Source organism: Zychaea mexicana (genome assembly GCF_025766255.1).
Source record: "Zychaea mexicana strain RSA 1403 chromosome Unknown BDB00scaffold_13, whole genome shotgun sequence".
NCBI lineage: Eukaryota > Fungi > Mucoromycota > Mucoromycetes > Mucorales > Lichtheimiaceae > Zychaea > Zychaea mexicana.
Window position 1 is genome coordinate 134,178 of NW_026516676.1, and position 24,046 is coordinate 158,223.

The 24,046-nt window shown below is 43.2% G+C and overlaps 7 protein-coding genes across 7 annotated transcripts; 3 read left to right on the forward strand and 4 right to left on the reverse strand.

Annotated features, from left to right (window-relative positions):
- Positions 1-1,357: 1,357 nt before the first annotated feature.
- On the reverse strand, positions 1,358-3,566 carry BDB00DRAFT_936778 (galactosyltransferase-domain-containing protein). The gene is made up of 4 exons (XM_053129236.1): positions 3,404-3,566; positions 3,109-3,330; positions 2,073-3,028; positions 1,358-2,001 (listed from the first exon to the last, which is right to left on the reverse strand). The coding sequence occupies exons 1-4, from the start codon at positions 3,410-3,412 to the stop codon at positions 1,515-1,517; spliced, it is 1,674 nt and encodes a 557-aa protein (XP_052982874.1). The 5' UTR covers positions 3,413-3,566; the 3' UTR covers positions 1,358-1,514.
- A 1,331-nt stretch (positions 3,567-4,897) lies between these two features.
- On the forward strand, positions 4,898-6,195 carry BDB00DRAFT_952604 (P-loop containing nucleoside triphosphate hydrolase protein). Its single transcript, XM_053129603.1, has 3 exons — positions 4,898-5,075; positions 5,226-5,366; positions 5,485-6,195. The coding sequence occupies exons 1-3, from the start codon at positions 4,996-4,998 to the stop codon at positions 5,966-5,968; spliced, it is 705 nt and encodes a 234-aa protein (XP_052982875.1). The 5' UTR covers positions 4,898-4,995; the 3' UTR covers positions 5,969-6,195.
- A 4,752-nt stretch (positions 6,196-10,947) lies between these two features.
- Positions 10,948-15,286, forward strand: BDB00DRAFT_758105 (uncharacterized protein; the record flags this gene model as incomplete). The annotated part of the gene is made up of 15 exons (XM_053119029.1): positions 10,948-11,206; positions 11,294-11,493; positions 11,745-12,247; positions 12,321-12,619; positions 12,692-12,774; positions 12,887-13,064; positions 13,134-13,195; positions 13,301-13,472; positions 13,543-13,619; positions 13,719-14,004; positions 14,099-14,267; positions 14,342-14,513; positions 14,565-14,820; positions 15,084-15,115; positions 15,206-15,286. Coding segments are annotated over 15 exons (2,829 nt in total), but the record flags the coding sequence as incomplete, so codon positions are not given.
- Positions 15,287-15,973: 687 nt separating this feature from the next.
- Positions 15,974-17,045, reverse strand: BDB00DRAFT_971200 (uncharacterized protein; the record flags this gene model as incomplete). Its single annotated transcript, XM_053129851.1, has 2 exons — positions 15,974-16,796; positions 16,889-17,045. Coding segments are annotated over 2 exons (892 nt in total), but the record flags the coding sequence as incomplete, so codon positions are not given.
- Positions 17,046-17,213: 168 nt separating this feature from the next.
- On the reverse strand, positions 17,214-18,221 carry BDB00DRAFT_99754 (uncharacterized protein). The gene is made up of 3 exons (XM_053130032.1): positions 17,984-18,221; positions 17,689-17,888; positions 17,214-17,585 (listed from the first exon to the last, which is right to left on the reverse strand). Exons 1-3 carry the CDS (start codon positions 18,096-18,098, stop codon positions 17,442-17,444), a joined length of 459 nt encoding a protein of 152 aa, XP_052982878.1. The 5' UTR covers positions 18,099-18,221; the 3' UTR covers positions 17,214-17,441.
- Positions 18,222-18,414: 193 nt separating this feature from the next.
- BDB00DRAFT_869193 (WD40-repeat-containing domain protein) lies at positions 18,415-19,888 on the forward strand (the record flags this gene model as incomplete). The annotated part of the gene is made up of 5 exons (XM_053126571.1): positions 18,415-18,481; positions 18,576-18,661; positions 18,770-19,155; positions 19,236-19,682; positions 19,756-19,888. The coding sequence occupies 5 exons, from the start codon at positions 18,415-18,417 to the stop codon at positions 19,886-19,888; spliced, it is 1,119 nt and encodes a 372-aa protein (XP_052982879.1).
- A 341-nt stretch (positions 19,889-20,229) lies between these two features.
- On the reverse strand, positions 20,230-21,885 carry BDB00DRAFT_99905 (mitochondrial carrier domain-containing protein). Its single transcript, XM_053130033.1, has 5 exons — positions 21,576-21,885; positions 21,422-21,502; positions 20,849-21,286; positions 20,621-20,774; positions 20,230-20,537 (listed from the first exon to the last, which is right to left on the reverse strand). Exons 1-5 carry the CDS (start codon positions 21,642-21,644, stop codon positions 20,323-20,325), a joined length of 957 nt encoding a protein of 318 aa, XP_052982880.1. The 5' UTR covers positions 21,645-21,885; the 3' UTR covers positions 20,230-20,322.
- Between the last annotated feature and the right edge of the window lie 2,161 nt (positions 21,886-24,046).

The following is a 24,046-nucleotide window of genomic DNA, read 5'->3' on the forward strand; positions in this document are numbered from 1 at the left end:
TCATCCGTCCGCAAGAATTCCGGTCCGGGCCAGCACCTGTTTGTGTACGCTTGACATCCACAGCACTTTCTCATGTGTGCAAGACGGAAAAACAAAGGGGCGAAATTAAACATTAGAGTTTCTAAGCAAAAATATTATTTCTATTCAATTCTGAAGGCAAACTGTTCACACAGATAGACAATAGCTCCTGAGTTTTACAATGATGATATATGCCAAGCGTCACATCATTTATTGATTTACTGCTGAGAGAAGAACTAATGAAGATACACTAGTGAGGACATGGGCAAGAAAGAAAGAATAATTGCAAGTGAATAATTAAGACGTATTTTATTGAGGCTACCTCCACATTGCTGCTTAGAAAAATGCTATCATATTTACGACATCACTCTTCCATCCGTGAGAGACAACAAGCAGTAACACGACCGAGCCTATAGCTGATTAAGAGGGGTACATAGTTATCTTCTCCAGAACAACATCCTACAAACTCAGTTTATACTATCTATGGTTGATATATACAATTCTACTTGATCTTGGTATAATATGCATAGGCGATGTGTTGGGACAAGCAACAATCCATTTGCGCAGAAAATATAACTCACCTTGTGATTATTATTCGATCTGACTGTTGATATACAGCACTCATCCTTTTGAATATATCTACTATCAAAATGTGGTGCGATGGCAGTGTAGCAGTGGGGACAACAAATGAGTTTTAAATGTCGAGGACTGGAAATAAGATATAATGCACCCATGAGCGAAAGCTGAACCAAGACCAGCTGCGCATAATAAATTTCATCGAAGCATATAACCAGCAATCTTCTCTCAATAAATGCAACGAGCAGGCTTTATGGTGAGGAACCGTAAACTGTTTCTTCAGAGCTGGTGTAAGTGGAGCATAGTGTTTTCGTTGCTATATACACTATATATCTAAATCGGTCAAAGTGCTGTATAAATTGCATTCTGTCCAACCTTATTCTGTAATACTAAAGCACTTGGCAGGCAGAGCCCGATTATTGTATTCATACTGGGCAGCTCTTACGGATACTACAACATTTAAGAGCGGTACAAACGGCTTCGAACAATCCATAAAACTGCTATCGTTTATTCGAATCATACTTACAAAACGTTTATAGTTAGGAGTTGAAAGATAGATTCATATCCAATAAGTAAACAATTTGTTCTGTGGGAAAGCGTAGAAGGGTTATCGAAAAAGTCGCCAATGGGTCATCGAGTTACTGCGGCGATGTGCAGTCTTGTACACGACAAAAATTTCTCCTGTATATCAGGGCATCGAGGATGGGTGCTAAAAAAACGATAGAACCACACTACACTTTATTGCATAAACAGATATATCTTTCCCCTTTATATCACTTTTTCTCTTCTACTGATGCATAGCATGGTTTACTCACTCAATCACTCCCTCGCTCGCTCGTTCGACACACGACCAAACAAGACGAGAGCAATACACATATACATTATTATATATACAACAACTTTTGAGATTTGTCTTCTCTTTATTCCAAAAGAGTCAGTTTACCCATATTGAGAAGCGTAATACCCTTTACAGGATCGCAATTAAAGTTCCAGTCTTTCCAATGATTGACCTTGCCCTGGCAAGGATAACACATGGCACAAAACTTGGTACGGAACCCAGCGCACATCTTTCGTCCACTTCTAATATTGTCTAGCATATCGAACATTGTTCCGCCTATTGCTTCGGGATCGTCAAAGTTACCAAAGTGCTTTGCAATCATATCCTCTTCGCATACATCAATCTGCTGTATCCGTGGGTCAAAGATGGGCTCGATCTGGTAAGGAAACAGCCACACACCCAGGTTTTGATCTTCGTTCTTGACAAAAATGCGTGGTCCTCGGGCAATCAAGTGAATAATATCGCGTGACAAGATATACAACGCACCGGCCGTGTAGCGCGGAAACAATGGAAGTGGGTATTCCAATTCACTGTTCTTGTTGGAGTTGTCTCGGATAGGCGGGATGTCCCTATATAAAACACATCATTTAGCGCCATTTTCATGTGCCATTCCCACTTTCTTTACAATGAATTGATTTACCAGTAGCTTAAACCTTGCCAATACCGGTTCCTGAGACCCAACGCAAGCAATTCATTACTGATTGTATCCCAACGTGCGAAAATGTCGTCATCCGTTTTGATGAAATAATCAAACTCGTATTGCTCGGCCCATTCCATCGAGCTAAATACTTTTTTGCTGAGATCTTCATACGTATCTGAGCATGGTAGTACTAACAAGTCGCCTCCATGCTGTGCAATCTCAGTTTCAATCTTGGGTCCCATTGACTGCCTGACTTTATCCGAAGGCGGCTGGCCAATGACAAACCGGTACATGAACGAGATATCCTTCGAATTGGGCGGCATCAGTTGCAATGTAGTTTCACGGAACGTTTGACGATTCACGATGCTTCGCGGTGTCCATGCTGACAATACAATCACCATGACGCGTATGCCTGCATCTGCCATAGCTGGATGTTTTTGTACCGTCGTCGATAGCTGTGTAGTGGAAGATGAAATTGATTCTGCCACCATTGAGGTGCCATTGCTTCGCAACAAACTCACTTGATGTAATGTTGCAAACATTGTCATGACAACGACAATGAACAATGGTAAAACGAGGACGCGTACAAGTGTGGATCTGTGGTTGATGGAGCTAGTGAAATTCGATAACGTCGACGTTGTCGATGTGGTAGACGATGCTATTGATGCTGGGGAAGAGGAGGACGCTGACGTCGAGGATGATTTTTTGGCGTACTTTGGATTGGATGCAAGCAAGAGCTTGAGAATGTTGGATACGAGCAGGATAAAGCATACAGTCATCCAATTCCATAATGGTTGGTCGGCGCCATAGTACGATCCAATGAATGCTGACAGAGACCAATTGATCACGGTAAGCGTGACAAGACGAACCAGAGCATTTTTAAGCTCATAGTGATACAGCCACCGTCGAAGCATACTCGTCGTTAATATCCAACTCCAATATCCAGCAAGAATACACTTTAGCAAATGGTAATAGAATAAATCAATAAGCAAAGAGTAATCAATAGATGAGTTGTACAGTCAATTTCTCTACTTACCCATAGCAATGCAACGCTATAGATTAACGGAGTGGTTTTGTTTTCGAAAATGCCAGTTTCATCGAACAATGGCTGTGCCCATGCACGTCGTGTGTTCCGTACGAGACCGAATCCTGCGGGTATCAGACATAAGAGCCGTAATAAAATTATGGGTAAATGGAATCGTCGTGGTACATTGAGTGATGATAGTGACAATGAGCGCTGTCGAAAGGAAGGGAGGGGCTAAAAGGTCTCAGTATTTTTTTGTGTGCATCTCGCGTTTCTTTATAATCCATGTCTCAAGTAGATGCTTTACCGTAGACATTGGCAGATCAAGGCCCTGCCTAGGCAAATAATAGTCTTGGGTTTTGCGGGTTTTTCGTGAAAAAAAGAAACAAGGAAGAAAAGACCGTGCTAACTTAGCACGTTGTGATCCCCAGAGAGAACCAGCACTTCTTCCGACAACTCGGTTTTTTTTGCCAGCCGACCCTGTTGTTTCAAGTTATTTCTTCCACCTTCTACTTGTAGCCCTAGGTTGAAAGATTTGTTTTTAGCTTTTTCCCGTTCGAATTCATCAGGTCTAGACCGCCATTCACTGTATACTTATATGCTAGAAGAACAAGAAGAAATACAACGCTACTGCTGCTGCTTCTTTACTTGTTGTAGTAGCATATACACTCTTTCCGGAAATGATTTGCTCAGATGGCATAAGCAGCCAAAGAAAGAGAAAGTAACCGACATTAGTGGCGGAGAAGAGGATATTATAGTGATTCTTTAATAGCTAATTACTGGTCAATAAAGTACTTTTCTGAAATCAAGAAGCCGTCTTGCTAGTATGTATTTCATGATTACCATATTCTATTTTTCAAGTGAGAAACATCCAGCATCGCAAACACTGGGTCACTCCATATGCTTCTGCGGTATTTTAACAGACCCATTTCGGCATTGATCCCAGCAAAAGGCTGCACCCGTCCTTAACTCATTTCTCCTGGTTAATGCGTGCTTCGACGGTTAAATGGTAGCACAGGGCTAGGCCGTGTATTCGATACGAAACTGGAGAGCGGTATGTAAGTGCATACCATAAAGACAAAATCCAAATGTACATTTTTACATATGTTATCAGCTGATCGATTGCTATTGTTGACAGAACAAATGAGCAAGAACATACTACCTGTCAGGAAATTGCTTAGCTTTCCAGCAGGGAAGTGTAGACTGTGATGAGTTCTTCTACGTCGATACTATTAGTTGTGAATCATTAATGCTACTTTATACGTTCCCCTGTTTAATTTTGAGCTAACAACATCGTATATTCTAATATGTGTCGTGCCGGCTTACTATGCATGTTTCAGTTATACTGAGCTGAAGTTTATGTATAAGTCCAGTTAAAGCCTACTCACACCTTTACCTCTGAGCGCGCGGCTTCGGAGTCGCGGCTTTTCGCCTGTAAATCTCAAGTTGTGATTTTTCCTATTTATGCTCTAGTGCATTATTGCGACATATGACACAACAAGGGGAAACACGCTGTGTCTGTATGATATCACAGTAAGAGAAAAATACATGTTATTAAAAAACGCGTAATAGATACAGAGTTATTAACAGTGTAAGTCTAAGTTTATGTAGTTTTTAAGGGATTTTTAAGATTAAAAGAAGCCTACTGAGTACATACTATATGCATCGCCACCGTTATTGACATGATCATCTGAAGGCAGGCAGGGGAAACGAGCGCAGATTAAATTGTCATTGCTCAAATGAGTACCCTTCGGGCCTACTTGTTCCGAAACTCAAACTTTCTTTTAGCTAGATCAATACACCAGAAAGAAATAATATAAAAAGAAGCCCCTTCAACCGTCTTCCCTTCGTTTTTTATTATCTTAAATTAGCTATTTTACATCTGACAGCGACAACGACATGGCACCACTTCAAATCATTGGCGCAGGTTTCGGCCGAACGGGAACCGATAGCCTACGAAACGCCTTGAATCAGTTAGGGTATGGTTTGCTCTTCAATACCTCACCGTCATCGTTGACCTTACATATAGAAGAAAAACCCAATAATATATGTCTTCAATACCATGATTACTCCTACCCTTTGCCTACACAGTAACTAACAATGCTCCCCTAATATACAACGATAACTAGTTATAGCACCCATCACATGTATGCAATGGCTCATGGCGGTGATGAACGATACCCAGAAGTTTTTCAAGAAGCCTATGAACATCCGGAGCGTGATTATGATTGGGAGAAGGTTTATGATGGCTTCGACGCTGCAGTGGATTGGTATGCATCCCTTTCTCCCTTTCAATACTACTACCATGAGTACCTTCCACTCTCTTTCTTTCTGTTCCTATAGCGGAAAGCCACAAGCTAATTTATTGAGGTAAATCATACATTATAGGCCAACTGCGGCAGTTGTCGAACCACTGCTGAAAAAGTATCCAAATGCCAAAATTATCCTTACAGTCCGTGACCCTGACGACTGGTACAGATCGGTCAAGAACACCATTTTCCGCATGTCACAGAAAGGGTTCTCTGCAGAGAGTGCTCCTCCTGGCATCGATCTTGCATACTACAAGCGTTTGGTGAGCATGATCCATACCCTTGTACTGGACGGTGCTTTTGGCAACCCGGAAAAGTTTTTGGATGAGGAGGCCATGAAAGCTAAGTTCGTAGCTCACAACAAGTGGGTTCAAGAGCATATTCCTGCGGATCAGTTGTTGGTGATGCAACTCGGTGAAGGATGGGACCGTCTCTGCCAATTTTTGGGCAAGTCTGTACCTGATACACCTTATCCAAACACCAATTCGTCCAAGGATATCAACAAGATGGCGAAGGAGCTTTTTGAAGACGTCAATCCAAAGGGGGAGGATGTTAAGGCTTAATCATACTATATATCACACATCCCTTGCATTTACTCTATTTTTTTTTCTTTCACTTTCGTATATCCTATTATCCTAGTCTATTTTATGCCGTCCGCAACATACACGCCCTCTTAACCACTCCCCGCCCATATCTATGCATCGAACGTACATAAAATAGCTTGTGCTTTTACAGTTCTCCACGACAGGACAAAAAATAAATACCAACCGCGATAAATGTTATACACTGATACTTATGGGTCATTTTTAGCGTACACTCTCTAAAATGCCGCGCCCAATCTTTGAAAGGAACCTTTTTGACCATAGCATCAGTATTGCCATGGGCGTGTCGATGTTGCAATTGCCTTTAACTGCTCTATATGTGTATCTTGTGAAACATAAAGCATCAACGAAGAAGTAGCGACAAAAGGAGGGTATACTTTGATTAAAAGGTGCGAAGAGCGAATAATTTAATAAAAAGGTCCTAAGCGCGAGGAAGTACAAATGCAAGTTCGCCTGTCAGCAACATTGTCGCGACCATTTAGGTTTGATGATGACTAAGAGCAGTCATCGTCAGAGTTGTCGTTAAGGTAAAGACCATACATGTATTAGCAGCGGGTTGAGTCTTGAACAATAAATCTATGTATCATTATAGAAGGTCCTCAGAGCATGGTTAAGCAACGCGATTGCGCAGCGTCCGAGCATGTTTGACTCAAGGCCAAATAGTAGTCGAGGTTTTAGTTTACTCGCGAAATGGAGAAACGAGAACTTCAACGAGATACCTTTCTTTGTAAAGTAGATAATGTAAAGATCTATAGTGAGCATGCCATCGGCCACAGAGTTTTCTTGTCCCTGAGGTGTAACATACAACTGCAGAAGAGACCAGACTCAAGAGACCGTTCTAGCCCACAGTCAGCAACTCTCAGCACAAAGGGGAATCTTACAACAGCACCGCTAGATACCGTGAGAAAACCGAATATAATTATTTTACTTTGCGCAGGAATTGCCGACAATAAACTAGCAAACCTGCACATGGCTCATGATGAAGTAAATGACAAGAGATTCGCTGATGGGCTCCTCTCATAAAGACGTTTTCGACTGTCACGCTCGGATATTTAAAAGGTTTCGCGGACCCTCATGGAGCATCATTAGCTCTTCCTAAGGGTTGCTTTTCATTTGACACAAGAAAAGGCACGAGAGGAACGGAACAGGGGTGTGCAGTGAGTAGTCAAGAAGACATTTATATGCTGCGGCGGCAGTGATCGGCATGGATTACGATATGACATAATTAATCATGCCGGGTGTGTCCTCCAAATCCTGTCGCCGCTTGTTTTTGTTGTCCGTGCACGACAAAAAATTCGAATGCCTGTACCTTTGAATAAGCATGTCCCCTGCAAAAGAAAAAACAAGACCTTGCTTTTATAAAGCGATTGGCGATGACAAATTTAAGAAAGATAGTAACGAATGGAAGTATTTGTATAATCTTAGAAGCAGTACCATAAGCAGACACTGGGTGCGAGCCAGCAACTGCTGTCGTCCTGGTAGCAAGAGAGTGGTAAGTGATCACTGATGCAGTGGCGTACCCAGCCAGCCGATTATCAAGCCATTTTTTACAAAAAAAAACATGCGACCCTAAACAGCTGTGCTTTCTCCGCTATCTCTTGCCACTTTCCTAGTACCAATGACACTTCTTTTCACGTTGGCAAGGTTTTTTATTTCTTTGTGTAGAAAATAATTTGGCAAGAGCCCGGGTCGGGCCTACAGCAAGTATGGGGCTCAAAGTTTGACAATAAAAAACGCAGAAAAGGGTAAAAAAAAACACTTGACAATATAGGGCAACTACCAATGCGCTAGCCACGCATAGCCAGGCCTTCGTTGTCTGTGGTCTCCGACGTTGACGCTGAGGCACTGACGATCATGTTTTCCAATAACAAATTCATCATTGATTTGACTGTGTCAAATAGTTTTGCTCAAGAGGCACAGGCGAATTGTTAAGCGAAACATGAGAGCTCATAGGTCTATCGCTACCTAATAAAAGCTCCCGCCGATGGCCAGCACTGAAAGACTCTGCAAGAGCCAAAACCGCAAGGAGCTCCAACCCAACATCCCTCCGAGGAAAGTGTTGCTGAAACTGAGCACAAACACCTGATCATCCTGCTCCTCATTTCCTTACCGCACTATCGAGATGGATTCTTCCGTAAGCTCTCGTCGTAGCAAATTATTTCGAAACAGTAGCTACCGTATAGTTTAAACGTCACTGTCTGATCAATCGCAGTCTCTCCTTCCACTTGACACTGCCCGCAAACAGCAAAAGCCAGTATCTCCGCCGAAATCTGGTAGCTAGCCCCGTTTGTTGATCGAAAGTCGTCCCTGGATGACAAGAGATAACCCTTCCCGAACATCACCCACGTCAAAAGGTTTAAATCTGCAACAGAAGTCATATAGTATACGCGCCCATCGAGCGCCGGAAATGATGAAGGGCTTCAAACACTCTGTTTAGTAGCCAAGGAGATCCAAAAAATCCACAATAGTAAAGACTGTATACTTTGTACACACTGCGTCGAGCGGCAGCCTTAGGTAAACACGATTTCCAGCCCACGATCACCCTACTTTGTTTATAGTTAGACATGTAGAGAAGTATTTTAAAAAAAGTTTCGTAACTGAACATTGAGTTATCCGTGTACTATCACCTTTGGTAATACCTCGACATATACGCTTAAAGCATTACACTGTTTGATAATACACTGATTTCAGGATAAGTCCTCTTTTTCGCTGTCGCAAGCGTTCCTTCGGCTTTTGTATACAGTAGCTGGCTGACGATGGCCATTAAGATCTGGTATCTACTTCAGTTTGGGACGAGAAAATTGACAAGACGCCTTTAATATTAGCCTTGAAATGCCACGGACAAAGCGAGTGGGGGAGGGATACTCTGCGACACTGGTGTGTTTCCTTTGTGTACTCAGGCTGCGCTTCGATTGCCACACTAATGTAAGATATATACCATCTGTGGTATCAGTCAAATCATAGTTTGCTTATGCATTATTATATTATTGCTTATGTTGCTGTTGCAATGGCAACACAAAAATGCATATTGTACAATAGCAACTTCTACGGAAAGACATAGTCAAGTGAATTGCCTACGGAGAAAGATTGCCAAACGTTTATTAATGACGTTCTAGTAGTGCATGTAAGCACTAAGTATTTTCCAGACTCATAACGATAAAATAGCCTTTCCACAACAAGCTAGACAATGGCTGTGCTTAACGGCGTCTCCAATAACCCAAAGACCAGATGATCACGATGCTTTCCAATATTGGATCATTGCGTAAAAATAACTCAAATTGCATTTTATAAGCCATATTGTTTATTTGTTTGGTGCATGACATCCTGATGTATGAATGATGCAGACATTTAATACATCAGATATTTTCTCATATCAGCAAAAGCATGACACAACACTTACAAACACTTACAGATATTGTACACACAGCCTTCTCCTCCGTCTTTGGACATCTGAGCTGCAGAAACGCCTAAAACATGATGTACTTTCCATGCCATCAAAGTCATAAGTGGTACTTCTTCTCTTTAGGACTACACAGCATGGGCGTAGTTTGTTAATGATCTAGCAATGATCAAGTTCGATTGATCTGAGCTCCGTCGACGAAATTAACATAGGCAAACAAAACAAGTAAGAAGCCGGTAAATCGGCTTCTGGCGGGTTGATAAGTTTGTGTGTGTGAGAGTGTATGTGTCTTTTTTATGGGAGTTTTAAAGTTCCAGGGTTGCTGCCGATCTTCCTTCAATTGCCTTACACATTCACTCAGCCTTATATTGTCCTTGTTCGATAATGGTTTCAGAGTCTCTTTTTAGGGAGAACGACAATGATGGCAAAGTGCTGTCGCAGAGTGATGAATATAAATGCTCTCCCTGAATTACAGTCTCTTGTTCAGCAACTACGATTGTGCTTGTGTGTGTGTGCCACATATATGAACGTGAAGGCGAACACCAAATTGGTTAGGAAAAATTTCGCTTCCTTTGATTTGATGATTTAAGGTCGTTCTGTTGGGTTGTCAGTCATTGTCGCCGCACACGCGACTCGTGAAATCCCGCACATTGACACACACAGAGTATGCATGCCAGATTCGATGAAATGGATAATCGGCAACATACAGCAATAGCGCAAAAAAATACCGCGTACACACCACCATCAGCATCATCGTCTTGTCAGCAGAAGAAAGGCCACTTATCTCATCATAATGATTGATTGACTATGATGTAGGAGTACACGGCCTTTTTCACCGTGTGTAAAAAAAGTATAACGGAATAAGTGAAGATAATAGAAGAGTGGGATCTTTCCTGCAAAGCAAACCCAAAAGAAAAAAATCAGTCGAGAGCGAGAGCGAGAGTCCGAGAGCTACACAGATTGCTGTGGACATATTCCACGCTAATAGCACTCCATTTCTTTTGTTTCTTTCTCTTTTTCTTTTCCTTATTGCATATACACACACTCGGTTTTAACGCAAAAAAGCCCCTTCCAGCATAACCCTCCCCTTTTCCACTTTTCCAGGCCAATGTCGAATCCCATTGGAGACCCAGCAGATTATTACTTTGCTCGACAAAGAAGGAACGAGCAACAGCAACAACATCGCCATGGCATCAATACACCAGAGTTGACCATCGATCGGAACCAGCTGGACAATCAAAGAACAGGACGCCAAGATAGCGATTACCCTATGACGCCTGAATCCCCAGACAATCGACGCCATCCAGCCAGCGCTATACGACCTGGACTGCGTAAATCGCACAATAACAACAGCAATTCTTCACACCCGTCATTCGATGCTAAGTTACAGTGGAATCGAGTATTGGACAAGATATCAGGGCCACAGCAACCGACGTCTTCGTTACGGTACCATGACAACACAAACCATAGCCTTCCACGACTAGGAGGAGGAGAAAGAGGCGAAGACTCGTCAAATTCGGACGAAAGCGAATCATATGAAATGCAACCTACCAATAATAAAAACAAAAAAGTATACAATAGTACAATTGGTACCAGTACGGACGACGGCCATCATCATCATCGCCTTGACAGCAACGACCACGATGGCTATTACGAAAACGATGCACTGCCATCACCAGACGATATTGAAAGAAGTCGAGAACCATCTGTTTCAAATGAATACGATGGTCAGCCGAGTTATTTTGAACATCCATTTCATCGAGATACGGCAAAACATGCGCAGCAGGCTGAAGAACAGAGTCGACAAGATGAAGAATTAGCGACTTCGCCGCCTGCAGAGCCTGAGGAGGCGCATATTCCTGGCGGTAGCAGTGGTAGCGGAGCAGGACCATCCAACAGACGAGTCGCTCAAATGCATTGGGGTAAAACTTTGGACAAGATTCGTCTTATTTCCAACATCCATAGCTTACCGACCCATGCGCACGAGCCTGATATGGCGCCCACGAACTCATTAGCGCCGTATTTCCAGCCTGCATTTGAAGCACCATTCATTGCGCTGTCAACTGACGAGGATGGTCGGAAATTGGTAATGACGGATTGTGTAACATTTTGGCTTACTTGGAAAATTTTAACTAACTTGTGATGGTTTAGCCTCCTATTCTGTTTCCTCTTATGTCCGTAAGTGATCTCTTATTGTTGTGGTCAAGGAAGAGAGGGAGCGTGCGCTTGGGAAGCTTTAAGAACAGTTGAGAATTATATATATATATATATATATATATATATATGCCTTGTCTCTCCATAAGAACATCCTCACTAAATTAAAAGCAACTACCATAGATTGAAGTGACTGATTCCGAGTTAGTCAATATCTACGGTATCAATCAATATGTTTTTCGTATTGAACTTCAATATGGCGACGTCAAATGGGTGATCCGTAAAACCATGGCCGACTTTACTATTTTACATTTGAATCTCAAGCTAAAGTCGGCGATTGAACCTCCCAATTTCCCTAATCAGCTCCAAAACCTCATCCAATCGGCCAAGGAAACCATGGGCATTGATGACGACGAACGCGATACCGAAAAGGAACGCAAATCCGCATTGGCGCGTCGTAAAGCGCTCACCAAATACCTCACTGAATTATTACAGCGCGCTCACATCTTCGTCAGCTATAATCTTTGCGAGTTCCTCGAGATCTCCGCTATCAGTATCGTCCAGGATATGGGATGGAAGGGCAAAGAAGGCTATTTGGAGAATCGTGTCAATTTCGTCGATACGCGTATATGTCATCTTTTTAAACGGTCAAGTTGGACAAAAGAATGGGTGATTCTTCGTGATTCGTAAGTCTTCTTAAGTCAGACATACTCGTGTGTGCATAGTATCTTACCAACGATACGTGGTTGTTTTGCGTAGATATGTGGCGTTTTGTGAAGATATTGATTCACAAGCTCCGACGGATGTTCTCATGCTGGACAAAAGCTTTTCTGTATCTGATCGAACACCTGGCATTTTTGGCAAATACCATAATCACATCACATTAGAAAACAGGTTTCGTCGGATAACGATCAAGGGCAATAGACGCCAGGTGGACGAGTGGATGGAAAGCATCAAAAAGGTTCAACAAGAGAGTCCGTGGGTCAAAAATCATCGCTTTGGTTCATTCGCACCTGTCCGTCATCATGCCAAGGTCAAATACTTTGTGGACGGTGAAGGTAAACGATCCTCACTTTTTGTCGGTTCTCTAATGTCAATATGATATAAACTATAACCTGTTTGTTTCGCAGACCACTTTAACGCTGTTGCCGAAGCAATTCTCTCAGCAAAATCAGAAATTTATATCGCCGATTGGTGGCTTTCTCCGGAACTGGTAAGTGCTTGTACTGTCACCACTGGGATGACTGCTCTCCGCAGAAGCTGAATGCTTGAACTACATTGTCATGTATATATGCTAACTCTATCGCAATTTGTTATGCATCAAGTATCTGCGTCGCCCTCCAGCAACCAATGAGGAGTTCAGAATCGATCGATTACTGAAACGCAAGGCCGAGGAGGGAGTGATGGTGTACATTATCGTGTATAAAGAAGTAGAGGCAGCATTGACGATTGACTCTGCACATACCAAGAAACATTTACAAAAGCAACATGGCAACATTATCGGTAAGACCAAGAACATGAGAGATAGATAGGGTGGCATGAAATTTGCTAAATGGATGTAAACGGCAACAGTACAAAGACACCCGGACCATCGATCTATCGACAACAATGTCCTCTTCTGGTCACATCACGAGGTAACACATGATGATAATTATGATGGAATTCTGCATCAGTTTTGTTATGACGGACTTTTTCTTTATATTCTCACGTTACACTCACACACGTACTATTCTCTTCAGAAAATGGTGGTCGTCGATAATAGATTGGCGTTTATTGGTGGTCTTGATTTATGTTATGGCCGTTGGGATAGCCATGGACACAAATTGGCCGATTTGAAGGGAGACTTCCACAAGTTCGAGATGGTTCCTGGACAGGACTACAGCAATCCACGTGTCAAAGACTTTTTAAATGGTAGGTGTTGCTGCTCTTATTGTTTCCACATCAGTAGATAAGTGTCTCTAACTCACAAAACAAATTATAGTCGCACAACATGAACTAACATTAGTCGACCGCTCTATTTCACCGAGAATGGCTTGGCATGATGTGTCCATTGGTGTGGTAAGTAGTTGCCTAAAAAATCAGTATTCAATGGATTCCTTTTCGTCACTCTTTGTACTTACAAGCACCAAATAACGATGGTTGTGTTTCCGTCTACAGGTGGGGCCCATTGCACGAGACATTGCACGTCATTTCATCCAACGATGGAACTTTTTGAAAGCTTCCAAGGGCATGCATCGTCCGACGGTACCCTTCTTAATGCCCAAAGGGGAATACGTTGCTGCAAGAGACGAAACCAAATTCAAAGGCACGTGCCGTGTTCAGCTCTTGAGAAGCTCGGCTCAATGGAGCTCTGGTATCGAACGTGAACATTCAATCTACAATGCATATATGGAATGTATCAGCAAAGCCAAACATTATGTCTATATTGAAAACCAGTTCTTTAGTAAGTATATTTCGCATTCATCGAATTTTCCTTCTGATGAAAAGGAAGAGGAAGAAAAGAAGTAGCAGTAACAAATGCGATTTCGTTTTTTTAGTCAGCGCGACGACTCAAGACAAACTTTTACGAAACAAGATTGCTCAGGCTATGGTCGAGCGTATCAAACGAGCCCATGCAAAGAAAGAAAAATTCAAGATTTTTATCCTCATTCCTCTAATTCCGGCATTTGAAGGCGATCTAGCATCCAGTGAAGCTTATTCTGCAAGGTAGAAGAATTCTTCTGTATACTCTCTTCTGCCTAGCTTTTCTAAGGGACTAAATTTCAGGATGTGTTCTTTAGATCCGTCATGCATTTCGAATATATCTCTATTTCAAGAGGTGGCAACTCCATCATTGAAAAACTTCAAGAGGCCGGCATCAATCCTTCGGACTATATCGGCTGGTACAGTCTGCGTAACTGGGACAAGATTATTCCAAATGGGGCAAAGAAGCAACATCACCAGCAACAACCGGTGGCAACAGACTCAAAATATGATAGTGGTGCACATTTTGAAGAAGACAAGGATACCTTGACCAGCAAGTCACCAAGCAATCATAGCAATGGTGCCGGAAGTCCTCCGGTTTCTAGGGGCAGCAACGGCAGCGGCGGTAGTAGCAGCAGCAATAATAATGCCAACATTAATAATGAAAATGGTTCAACGCCGCCAAGTACCGAAGGAACAACGTTTGAGGATGAAACAGATTACTTTGTTAGTGAACTTATTTATATCCATGACAAACTACTGATTGTCGATGACAGACTGGTGGTAATCGGTTCAGGTAAACTATATACTATCCGAGGATCTACTCATTCACTTATTTCTCCCCAAGTAGTAGTATGACTAATGTAATCCTTCATAATTTTCACTTTTCCGCCTCAATTTAGCCAATGTAAACGATCGGTAAGTCTGGCCCGAGAAAAATAGTAGAGCGAGACGTCCAACGGCCAGGCTAACCCACTTATCTGTTTATCTTACTTTCAAAACGTAGATCTATGCTTGGCAATCGAGATTCTGAAGTAGCTATGCTGATTGAGGATACAGAGATGATCCCATCGTACATGGATGGCAAAGAGGTACTGAAAGAGGAAAGATACAATGGAAAACTTTCATAGTCATGGTCACATTGCTAATAATGTTTCTTCATCGACCCTTGACATATATAGTACAAAGCCGCCAAGTTTGCACATTCATTACGCATGCAATTATGGAAAGAACATCTTGGTCTCCTTGACTTCTCCGACTGGCCCACTTTACAACGATCAGACACAGGTGTTCGTGGAGCAAGTGAACGACCTGCAAACAGTCAAGAATGGATTCGACGGCCCTCTGAAGCATTTGGCGCGGGACGGACTAGTGAAGAAATTATACGCGACATTGAATCTCATCAACCTGACCAAGTCCTTGATTCTGCACGACGATCCAAGCGACCGGATCTTAAGCAAGAAGAGGCATTACAAGCAGCTGCTGCACTGGACCCCTTGACAGATCATTGCTACCATAACCTTTGGCGCAAGACGGCGGATTCAAACACGTTGATTTACCGAGAGATATTCCATTGTGTGCCAGATGATACCGTCCATACATTTGAACAGCATCGACAGTTCGTGCCTGATGTGACAAAAATTCCACATGCGCATGTGGCAGATCGCAGTCTTTCTAGTCAAGAAATCGAACAAAAGCTGTCGAATATCCGTGGCCACCTGGTCATGTTCCCAACGGAGTACCTGAAAAGTGAAAACATGTTGGGATCAGCCGTACGTGAAGCTGTTCTTCCTATGGTTCTTTTCACTTAGAAATAGTTTTGACCTTATATTATTCCATTCATTAATACACGCGTATTCCTCATCCCCCCCCCACCTCTCTCTCTCTCCCTCTTCGTGTTATATATTTCACGATTACGATTATAATTTTTATTTCATTTTCATCACATCCCTCATTTTTACCAACACATATACACACAACCATGGCATTGTCTGATCATCCAGCAAGAAGATTTAATTTTTTTTTCCTTTTCTTTCTTCAAATGAAATGTTTCGATACGGACTCGATCAATGATCTGATCGTGTCTCCGTGGTGTTGTCTAACGCTACTACTGCTTAAGCTAGCCGCCAAGCCCACCGCTGCCAAAGTTACCGACGCCGTTCCCAGCACAACATTTAACCAAAAATTCTGCTTATGCCACCGCTCAATGGCTTTTGAATACGGTAAAGTCGTAAAGCTAACCATGGTATATAATGGCACTACCAAGCGAGGCGCACATAAATGGATCCACCCTTCGATTTTCTTACGTGCCAAATAGCGATAGGATGTTACAGCCGACCGCATTTCATAATGGTTATACATAGCGAGATCGCAGATGGCATGTGCATCCTTGGCATGGGTATTCGAATACTCCTCCAATGCTTTGTCGATCCCTTTGAGGTTGTAAGCGGTGATGCCATGTGCGTCCAAAACTTGATGCAGTACTTCTATGTCCTGGAATCCACAGTTCATGCCTTGGCCGTAAAAGGGGACCATGGCATGGGCCGCATCACCGATAATGACGGCTTTGTCATTGAGATGATGGGGCGATGTCTTGATGGAAATCAACGAGCCGCGTGGATGGGCAAAGTAGTCGTGAATCAGCCGTCCTTGGCCAATCAGAGGGATGGCATCAGCGAAATAGGTCGTGAATAGGTCCATAAGCTTTTCTTGAGTGGTAATGCTGTCAAACATGTCAAATGGCATAAACAACGTGCACGTGAACGTTCGGTCCTACAATCACAGTGTTAGTAATAGCCTGAAGATGAGGCTCTGTTTATTGTTGTTATGCGTGGGTGTCACAAGGACTCGAAAATAAGATTTACCGGATTGGGCAATGCGATCAGCATGAATGTGTGGCGTGGCCAGATATGCAAATGGTTTGGATCCAGTGCGAAGTCTGGCTTGCCGTCCTTTCCAATACGCGGAGGCATTGACAGTTCGCAATACCCCGTGTCGATATATTCTTGCTCATAGTCCATTCTGTTTTGCATCAGATCCATTCCCAATAATAGCGAAACACAAACGGGTGAGCTAAGGGAATGCTGTAGAGAACGGGATTGCACATAGAAGCAAGGATGGCTTGGCTGATGACTCTCTCCATTCTGTGCGACCAAAAGATAAGTAACTTACCTCATTTTGCGCATCATCTGTCCCCGAGTCCTCGAGTACGCACCGTCCGCACCCACAATCAGGTCAGCATAGTGTTTTACCGTCACGTCGGATCTAATAAAGATGGTATCATTCCATCGGTCCGTCAATGTCGCCGCAAATCTTCTGCATAAGGTGTCCTTTCAAGGCTCTTCGCATCCACCATCACCACTTGCTAACTCGGATCTCTTCCTGTTTCCTTCGGACAACGCTTCTAGTTCTCTCCTCTTACCCCGTTTCCAGCATGAGCATATTCTTGTCAAAGTCAATCATCAAGAGTCGATGTTCGAAATATATAGTGACATTCTCCATCTTTTCAGCAGCATCGAGTAACAAATCGTTCAAGCGTGCACGATCCACTGCATTGATGTGCTGTATAGGTGATGAGATAATCAATCTTTCTTTCTCTTTTTTTTTCTAGTCCCGCAAACAATAATCCATAGCTAACAACGGCTTCATTCCTTCTCGGACTTACTTCTCCGTGTACAGAATATGCTTGCGACATCTGTTTACCATCGACATGAACCATCCGAGCATGCATTGGTACGGCAGCATCAAGACAGGTCTTGTCGAGTCCAAGATCTGTGGCTCTCAGGGCACTCAATCCACGCTCAGATAATGCCAAATTGATGGATTTGCCTCGTTCCTTGGCTTTATTTTCCGGAAGCCGCATGTCTTTATCATGAAAGGAGAACGTTTAATATATTATGAGTCATCGCTCTTTCCTTTTAAGAAAAATCACCATAAAACACCAAAATAGAAGATTTTACCGGGTCGTAACTCGAACAGAGCGACATTCCAACCACGTTGTGCAAAGTAAATGGCGTTGAGGGTGCCTACCAAACCACCACCCACAATGGCCACCGAGGCATTTTGTTTTGACATGAAGGGTAAACTTTAAAGTAAAAATAAACGGAAGGAAAGGAAAGAGAGAAAGAAAAGTAAGCAAATAAAGTCTTTCTCTCTTACACACAAAAAAAAAAATCCCGGCAGGCTTTTTATGGAAAGAGAGACCTGTCTATCAAAAAGAGATATATAACGTGGCTCGGTTGAACTTACTACCGCTTAAAGCCTTGGTATAGCAACAGCTGAGTTCATGCCGAGCTGGAACTATTCACTACCAATTTACACTTCTTTCTCGCTCCCCATCTTCTTTTCGTTTTGCAAAGGGTAGACTGATAGTCCTCTAAGAAAGAAAAAGATGTCCAACCCCGTCACGTACCAGATCTCTTCCACTCCCATTACTGCTCATTGCTTCAACCAGAACAGTATGTGTCCGTTTCTTTTGATACTGCACAAAGATTAAATTCTGCTCGCGCTACGCGTTCTCTCTATAACCATCTCATAAATCATGATCTTCAGAACTTATTGTGTGCCCAAACAACAACGAGGCTCTGCTGTATGAACAAGGCTCTGGGAACTGGAACATTGAGGCTACTTTGAAAGGCGTAAGTACTATGCCACAATCGCCGAGAAAAAGAAAGGATGAAAGATTTCTTATTGCCAAGACCGAAAACCTTAAACGCTCATTGCAAACAAATTTACTATTCTTATAGCACGACAAGGTTATTACGAGCATTGACATTGCACCCAATACCAATCGTATCGTAACCTGCTCGCAAGACCGCAATGCCTATGTTTGGACACAAGAGCAGGGTGTGTGGAAGCCGGGACTGGTCTTACTCCGCATTAACCGTGCCGCTACCTATGTTCGCTGGTCTCCCAAGGAAGACAAGTTTGCAGTTGCCAGTGGTGCTCGCTGCATTGCTGTCTGCTATTTCGAAGAAGACAATGACTGGTGGGCTAGCAAGCATCTCAAGAAGCCTATCCGCAGCACCGTCCTGTCCATCGACTGGCATCCCAACAATGTGTTGCTTGCTGCTGGCTCGGCTGATATGAAGGCACGCGTGTTCTCTTCTTTCATCAAGGGTCTTGACAAAAAGTAATTATTTATTATGTAAAAATGAGAAAGCGAAAGCTGGAAAAAAGAGAAATGACTGATGCATGGCAAACTGTTACCAGACCAGCACCTACCGTTTGGGGCGACAAGTTGCCATTCAACACCGTGTGTGGCGAATTCAGCGATGGCCGTGGTGGATGGGTCCACTCTGTGGCCTTCTCGCCTTCTGGCGATGCTCTTGCTTTTGCTGGTCATGACTCGGCCATCAATGTCGCCTATCCAAGCGCTGACGGTAACCACGCTGTGATTACTGTCCCAACCAACACCTTACCCTATCGCTCACTCATGTGGGCCAACGAGCAACAGATCGTGGCTGGTGGTTTCGATTGTGCTCCCTTGTTATTTGAGACTTCCAATGGTCAGGACTGGCGTTTGTCTGGCTCGTTGGACGTTGGCCGTAAGAAGGTCTCGACAACTGCCTCTGTGCTGAGCCGTTTCAAGTCAATGGATTCCCGTGGTCAGGCCGACAAGGATACGGATCTGGCTACTACTCACCAAAATACCATTGTGTAAGTCAGAGTAATGATTGAATGGTATGTCGACTTTGAGTCACTCATGTTAATATCTAATACGGAATATTAGTGAGATTCGCCCGTACGCTGGTCCACGCGATAATGTTACCCAGTTCTCGACGTGTGCTTTAGATGGCAAGGTTGCTATCTGGCAGTTCGATCCTAGCCATCTTTCTACTGAACTCGCAGGACTCAAGATCTAAATTTTGTAAGGTAGAATGTAAACCCTCGGCTTTCATATGATTAAAGTTTCTTTTATTGCTATGATTGTATATCAGAACAAAAAAAGCGCATTGTGTGTGTAACTCTACACACTTTAAAAGCTTCCATACAGAAAAAATGAGTAATAGTAAACAAAAACAAAAGCAACAAAAAGAGGGTGCATATAAGTGCGAGAAAGGGGGGTGAATAGTTAGTAAAGGAGAAGGAGGAGTGGGTTCGTAAAAATACATTCTATAAAGAGAGGACGAAGTAAGATAGAAAAAAGGACGATTGCGGAATGTGTGTGATGTATGCGTGTGCGTGTGCGTGTGTTAGCGTGTAAAGGAAGAGATGAGGAAGGAAAGCAAAATATAGAAAATATATGCGGTATATACATATAGTTTAGTAGAGTAGGTAGGTAGTAGGTACGGTGCAATTACCGTGCAACAATCATTGCATCCTTGCACCATTCATAGGTAAGGAAACTGACACCCATAGCAGGAGCGACCTTGAGATAATTTGGAATCATGCCCTTGTACAAGCCTCGGACACCTTCGTTGCGAACCATTGTCCTTACTGCATCCCAGGTGCCATTGTATTTGTAGTCGATCGTTGCCATGCCAGTAACCTGCATACGTCTCCGCAAAACGTCTAGTCATGGGTTATAGTGTGAGAGACATTCAAGTTTGACGTCGTACATGCATGACACAAGAGATAATGCATTTTTGACTTACCGAGAGGATAAGTGATCGTTTGCGCAATCGATCCTGCAAGAGCGCCACATATCAACTTGCGACTAGCAGAGGGTGTATCCTCTCCTGGTGCAACAAGCAGGAACTTAAGACCTTCATAGCATTGGAAATTCAATGCAACATATGGAGCAACGCCCTAACAGATCCATTTGTGTGCGTGTAAGATTCCCTTCTTCCTTGTCACAAATCCATCCATCAACAACTGCTTACCAAAGTTGTGGGCCATAGACCACGATATAACCCGACCATGCCACCTTCGGTCTTGTAGATATGAACTATGCTTGGAACAATACCAGGCAGTTTCTTTTGCGGTACACCGCCTGTTTTCCGGACATTACCATCGAGCGTGGCCGACAGGACAGACAATCGAGTCCGTACCATGTCCAAAGGATAAGTGCAAACAACCGAGATGACACCAGCAAACCCACCGGCTGTCAATCGTCTAGGAGTGTCCAATTCCGTCTTCCCAGGCTCCATGAGTAGCTTTTTACACCACTCGTAAGCAGCAAACTGACTTGCGCTATAGGGTATGATCCGAATGACGTTTGTGCCGTTGCCACGCATATAGCCCATCAGACCTTCTTCTCGCCACATTTTGGCCAATGTAGGGAATACACCCTGATAAGCTGCAGGTTCAGGCCCTTGCACCTAATTATTTATGCATGACCCAAGAATATGCAGCCAGGGTTTTTTTTTTTTGGTTGCAGTTAGCATATGTGTTGAAAATATAGAAAATACCACCGTACTGTTCCGAAAATTACATGTGACAGGAATGTGAATTACCTGAAATAAAATTTTCATACGCTCTACTGGCGAGACGACCGTGCGAGACACAGCACCTGCCATACCTATTTGGTGTGCACACTATAAGCGACCATTGGTTTTTTTTTTATGATGAAAATTAATAAACGACGAACTCTCTCCTCTGAATACATACCTCCGGCAACCAAATGAACCATGGTGTCCGAGAGCATCCATTGCCTCCATCGACTGCTTGGCTCCTCATTAACCTTTTGTTTCGTCGTTGTTGACGTCGTTAGTGGCAGCACTACCGGTTCTTGTGCAGCCGTCGCTGCCGTTGCTGCTGCTGCTGCTGCTGCCGTGGTGGTGGCTGTTGCTGTAATGGCATGCGATAACAAGCTGAAAATGTTTTCGAGATGGTCGGTGGTCAATTCTCGAGCAGGAATGGCATGGTGGTTTAGTAATTGGACGAATTCGGAATATGACATGCGGCCCTCGGCTTTGGTGATCACTGTCACTTTACTTCGGAGCTTGTTAAGGGTATCCTATAAATAATTGGTTGGTAAATTGGCTCGTTAGGCATACGCCGGTAGCTAGGTAGGTGGGTTTGTTGCAGACATGGTCGTTGGTTGAATCCCAAGTGATCAGGATACTGGGTGCGGGAGGGAGGGGAGGGGAGGGGAGGTGTTTGGTTGGGGTCGGGTCCAGGGGGGCCACGATTCGTCTTACCTCGTCCATGGGAGCATTGTCCTTTGAGGCACAAATGGCAGCGAGATCATGAGCATCGATATGGCCGTCTTTGTTGTGGTCGAGGAAGCCGAATAGTTTCTGGCTGCTCCACGGTTCCGAATCGTCCTGGAACATTTTCGTTTTGTGTTTTGCGAAAAGAAAGAGGGATAAGGGAAAGATAATTAAATCTGTTCTATATAAAATCAAAACAAAAAGGTACAACAACCAAAAAATGAGATCGATGCCGTATCCGCGGAGAGGGATTGAATTATTGAGTGGGGGAGGGGTGGGGGGCGGTTGAGGCGGGCGGGGTTGGTGCTTATCCTGGAGATATTGTGTTTTCAGGAAGATTTGAGTTCGTTCGTTCCGAGGGCCCGATGTTGCCGCAAATCATCATTTTCGCTCTCTTTCCGGCTAAACCCACAGAAAAAATCTGCACTTTTGCGATCTGCACATATTCGACGACAGCACAAGCCATCACTGCCTGTTTTACCAAGCTTCTGCATGACTTGTACATGACTCACCCCACAGTGTGCAGCTGAAAGCGTGAAGCTGTTGCTACGACGACTGCTTGGCGACATGCTTCGGTGCTGTATACCTTTTGATGATGATGGGACGTCTACCTTTTTCTGTTGCTTTCGCACGGAAACACGTGAGAGAGCAGTGCACGTGTGTACGTAATTTGAATGGGTTGACAATAGCAGTGACGCTTGATAGAGACAGGAGGATTATTGTCTCATAGCAGCAAAGGCATAAGTAGAAGAGCAACATCTGACTAGCAATTAACAACGAGAAACGAGTAAGCTACTTTTATTGATGCTGCTTTTTGCTACGCACAACATGCACGCACAAGAAGCACGGAGATATACCAAATAAGGACGAGGAGTGAAAGATATCAAATGTAGTAGTAAAGGCTACATTCTTCTCATTGGACCATCCAATGGGAGGAACGAAGCATCCTAGTAGTCATAGTCTGCGTTACAGTGCCACATCTCAAGTAAAACACGGCATGGATACAAGACTGCATCTTTTGTTTTGCCATGCTCCTGTGTCTCTGTTGATCCTAAGCAGCAGAGGAAACGTCTACAGCATACAATTGCAACAGCAATAGCCGGGACATGTACCTATCATCGCTGCCTTAATTAGACTTTATCTTTTACAGAACTGTAACTACATGAAGAGATATCTACTAATTATCAATAACTATGAGAATTTTCCCAAGAATCTAGTAGCAATAATATTGCGTGAATTGCATTTTACTCCTTAAAGAATCAATCAACCATCTTTTGTATATGTGGTACAACAGCGAGATCCATATCATTACTGATCGTGTAAACGGTATAAATATTATGACAACAGTAGTAGATGGTAAAGCAGCCTTTTTCCTATCTTTTTGTTATTGTTTACATGTCAGTCAATTGTAACGAATGATCTTTTTTTCTCACGTAGTAGTTGTGTGTTGTAGTATTAATCGATAGAACAGCACACGTTCTTTCTACTTAGAAAGATCATGCTACTCTTTTCCTCAACGATCGGGGTACAGCATTACCCACATTAAGAAAAGTAACTAAGATAGAGCGTCTCTTTACAGTCTGCAAGTAATAGGGATACTTTGTTACAATACCCAGGATTATATGTGTATTGGGTGTCATGCTTGTTACACTAAACTGCCAAAATGATCTGTGCTTCTTTCATCATCACACAGCATGAAGGCACAGGGACAGACAGACAGACAGGCCCGATGATTTATTACCCATTGAAGCAATAAGAAATGGTGTGTGCAAACTCTTATGATCAAATCTGTCAGGGCAATGTTGTCACTGTACATGAGCACTTTAAGCTTTGGTTCACAGAAAATAGAAGGGTCACATGATGAATGGTCGTCAGTGCATAATGAGACACTACCTTACGACGATCAATGTGATAATCCGTGTAGTA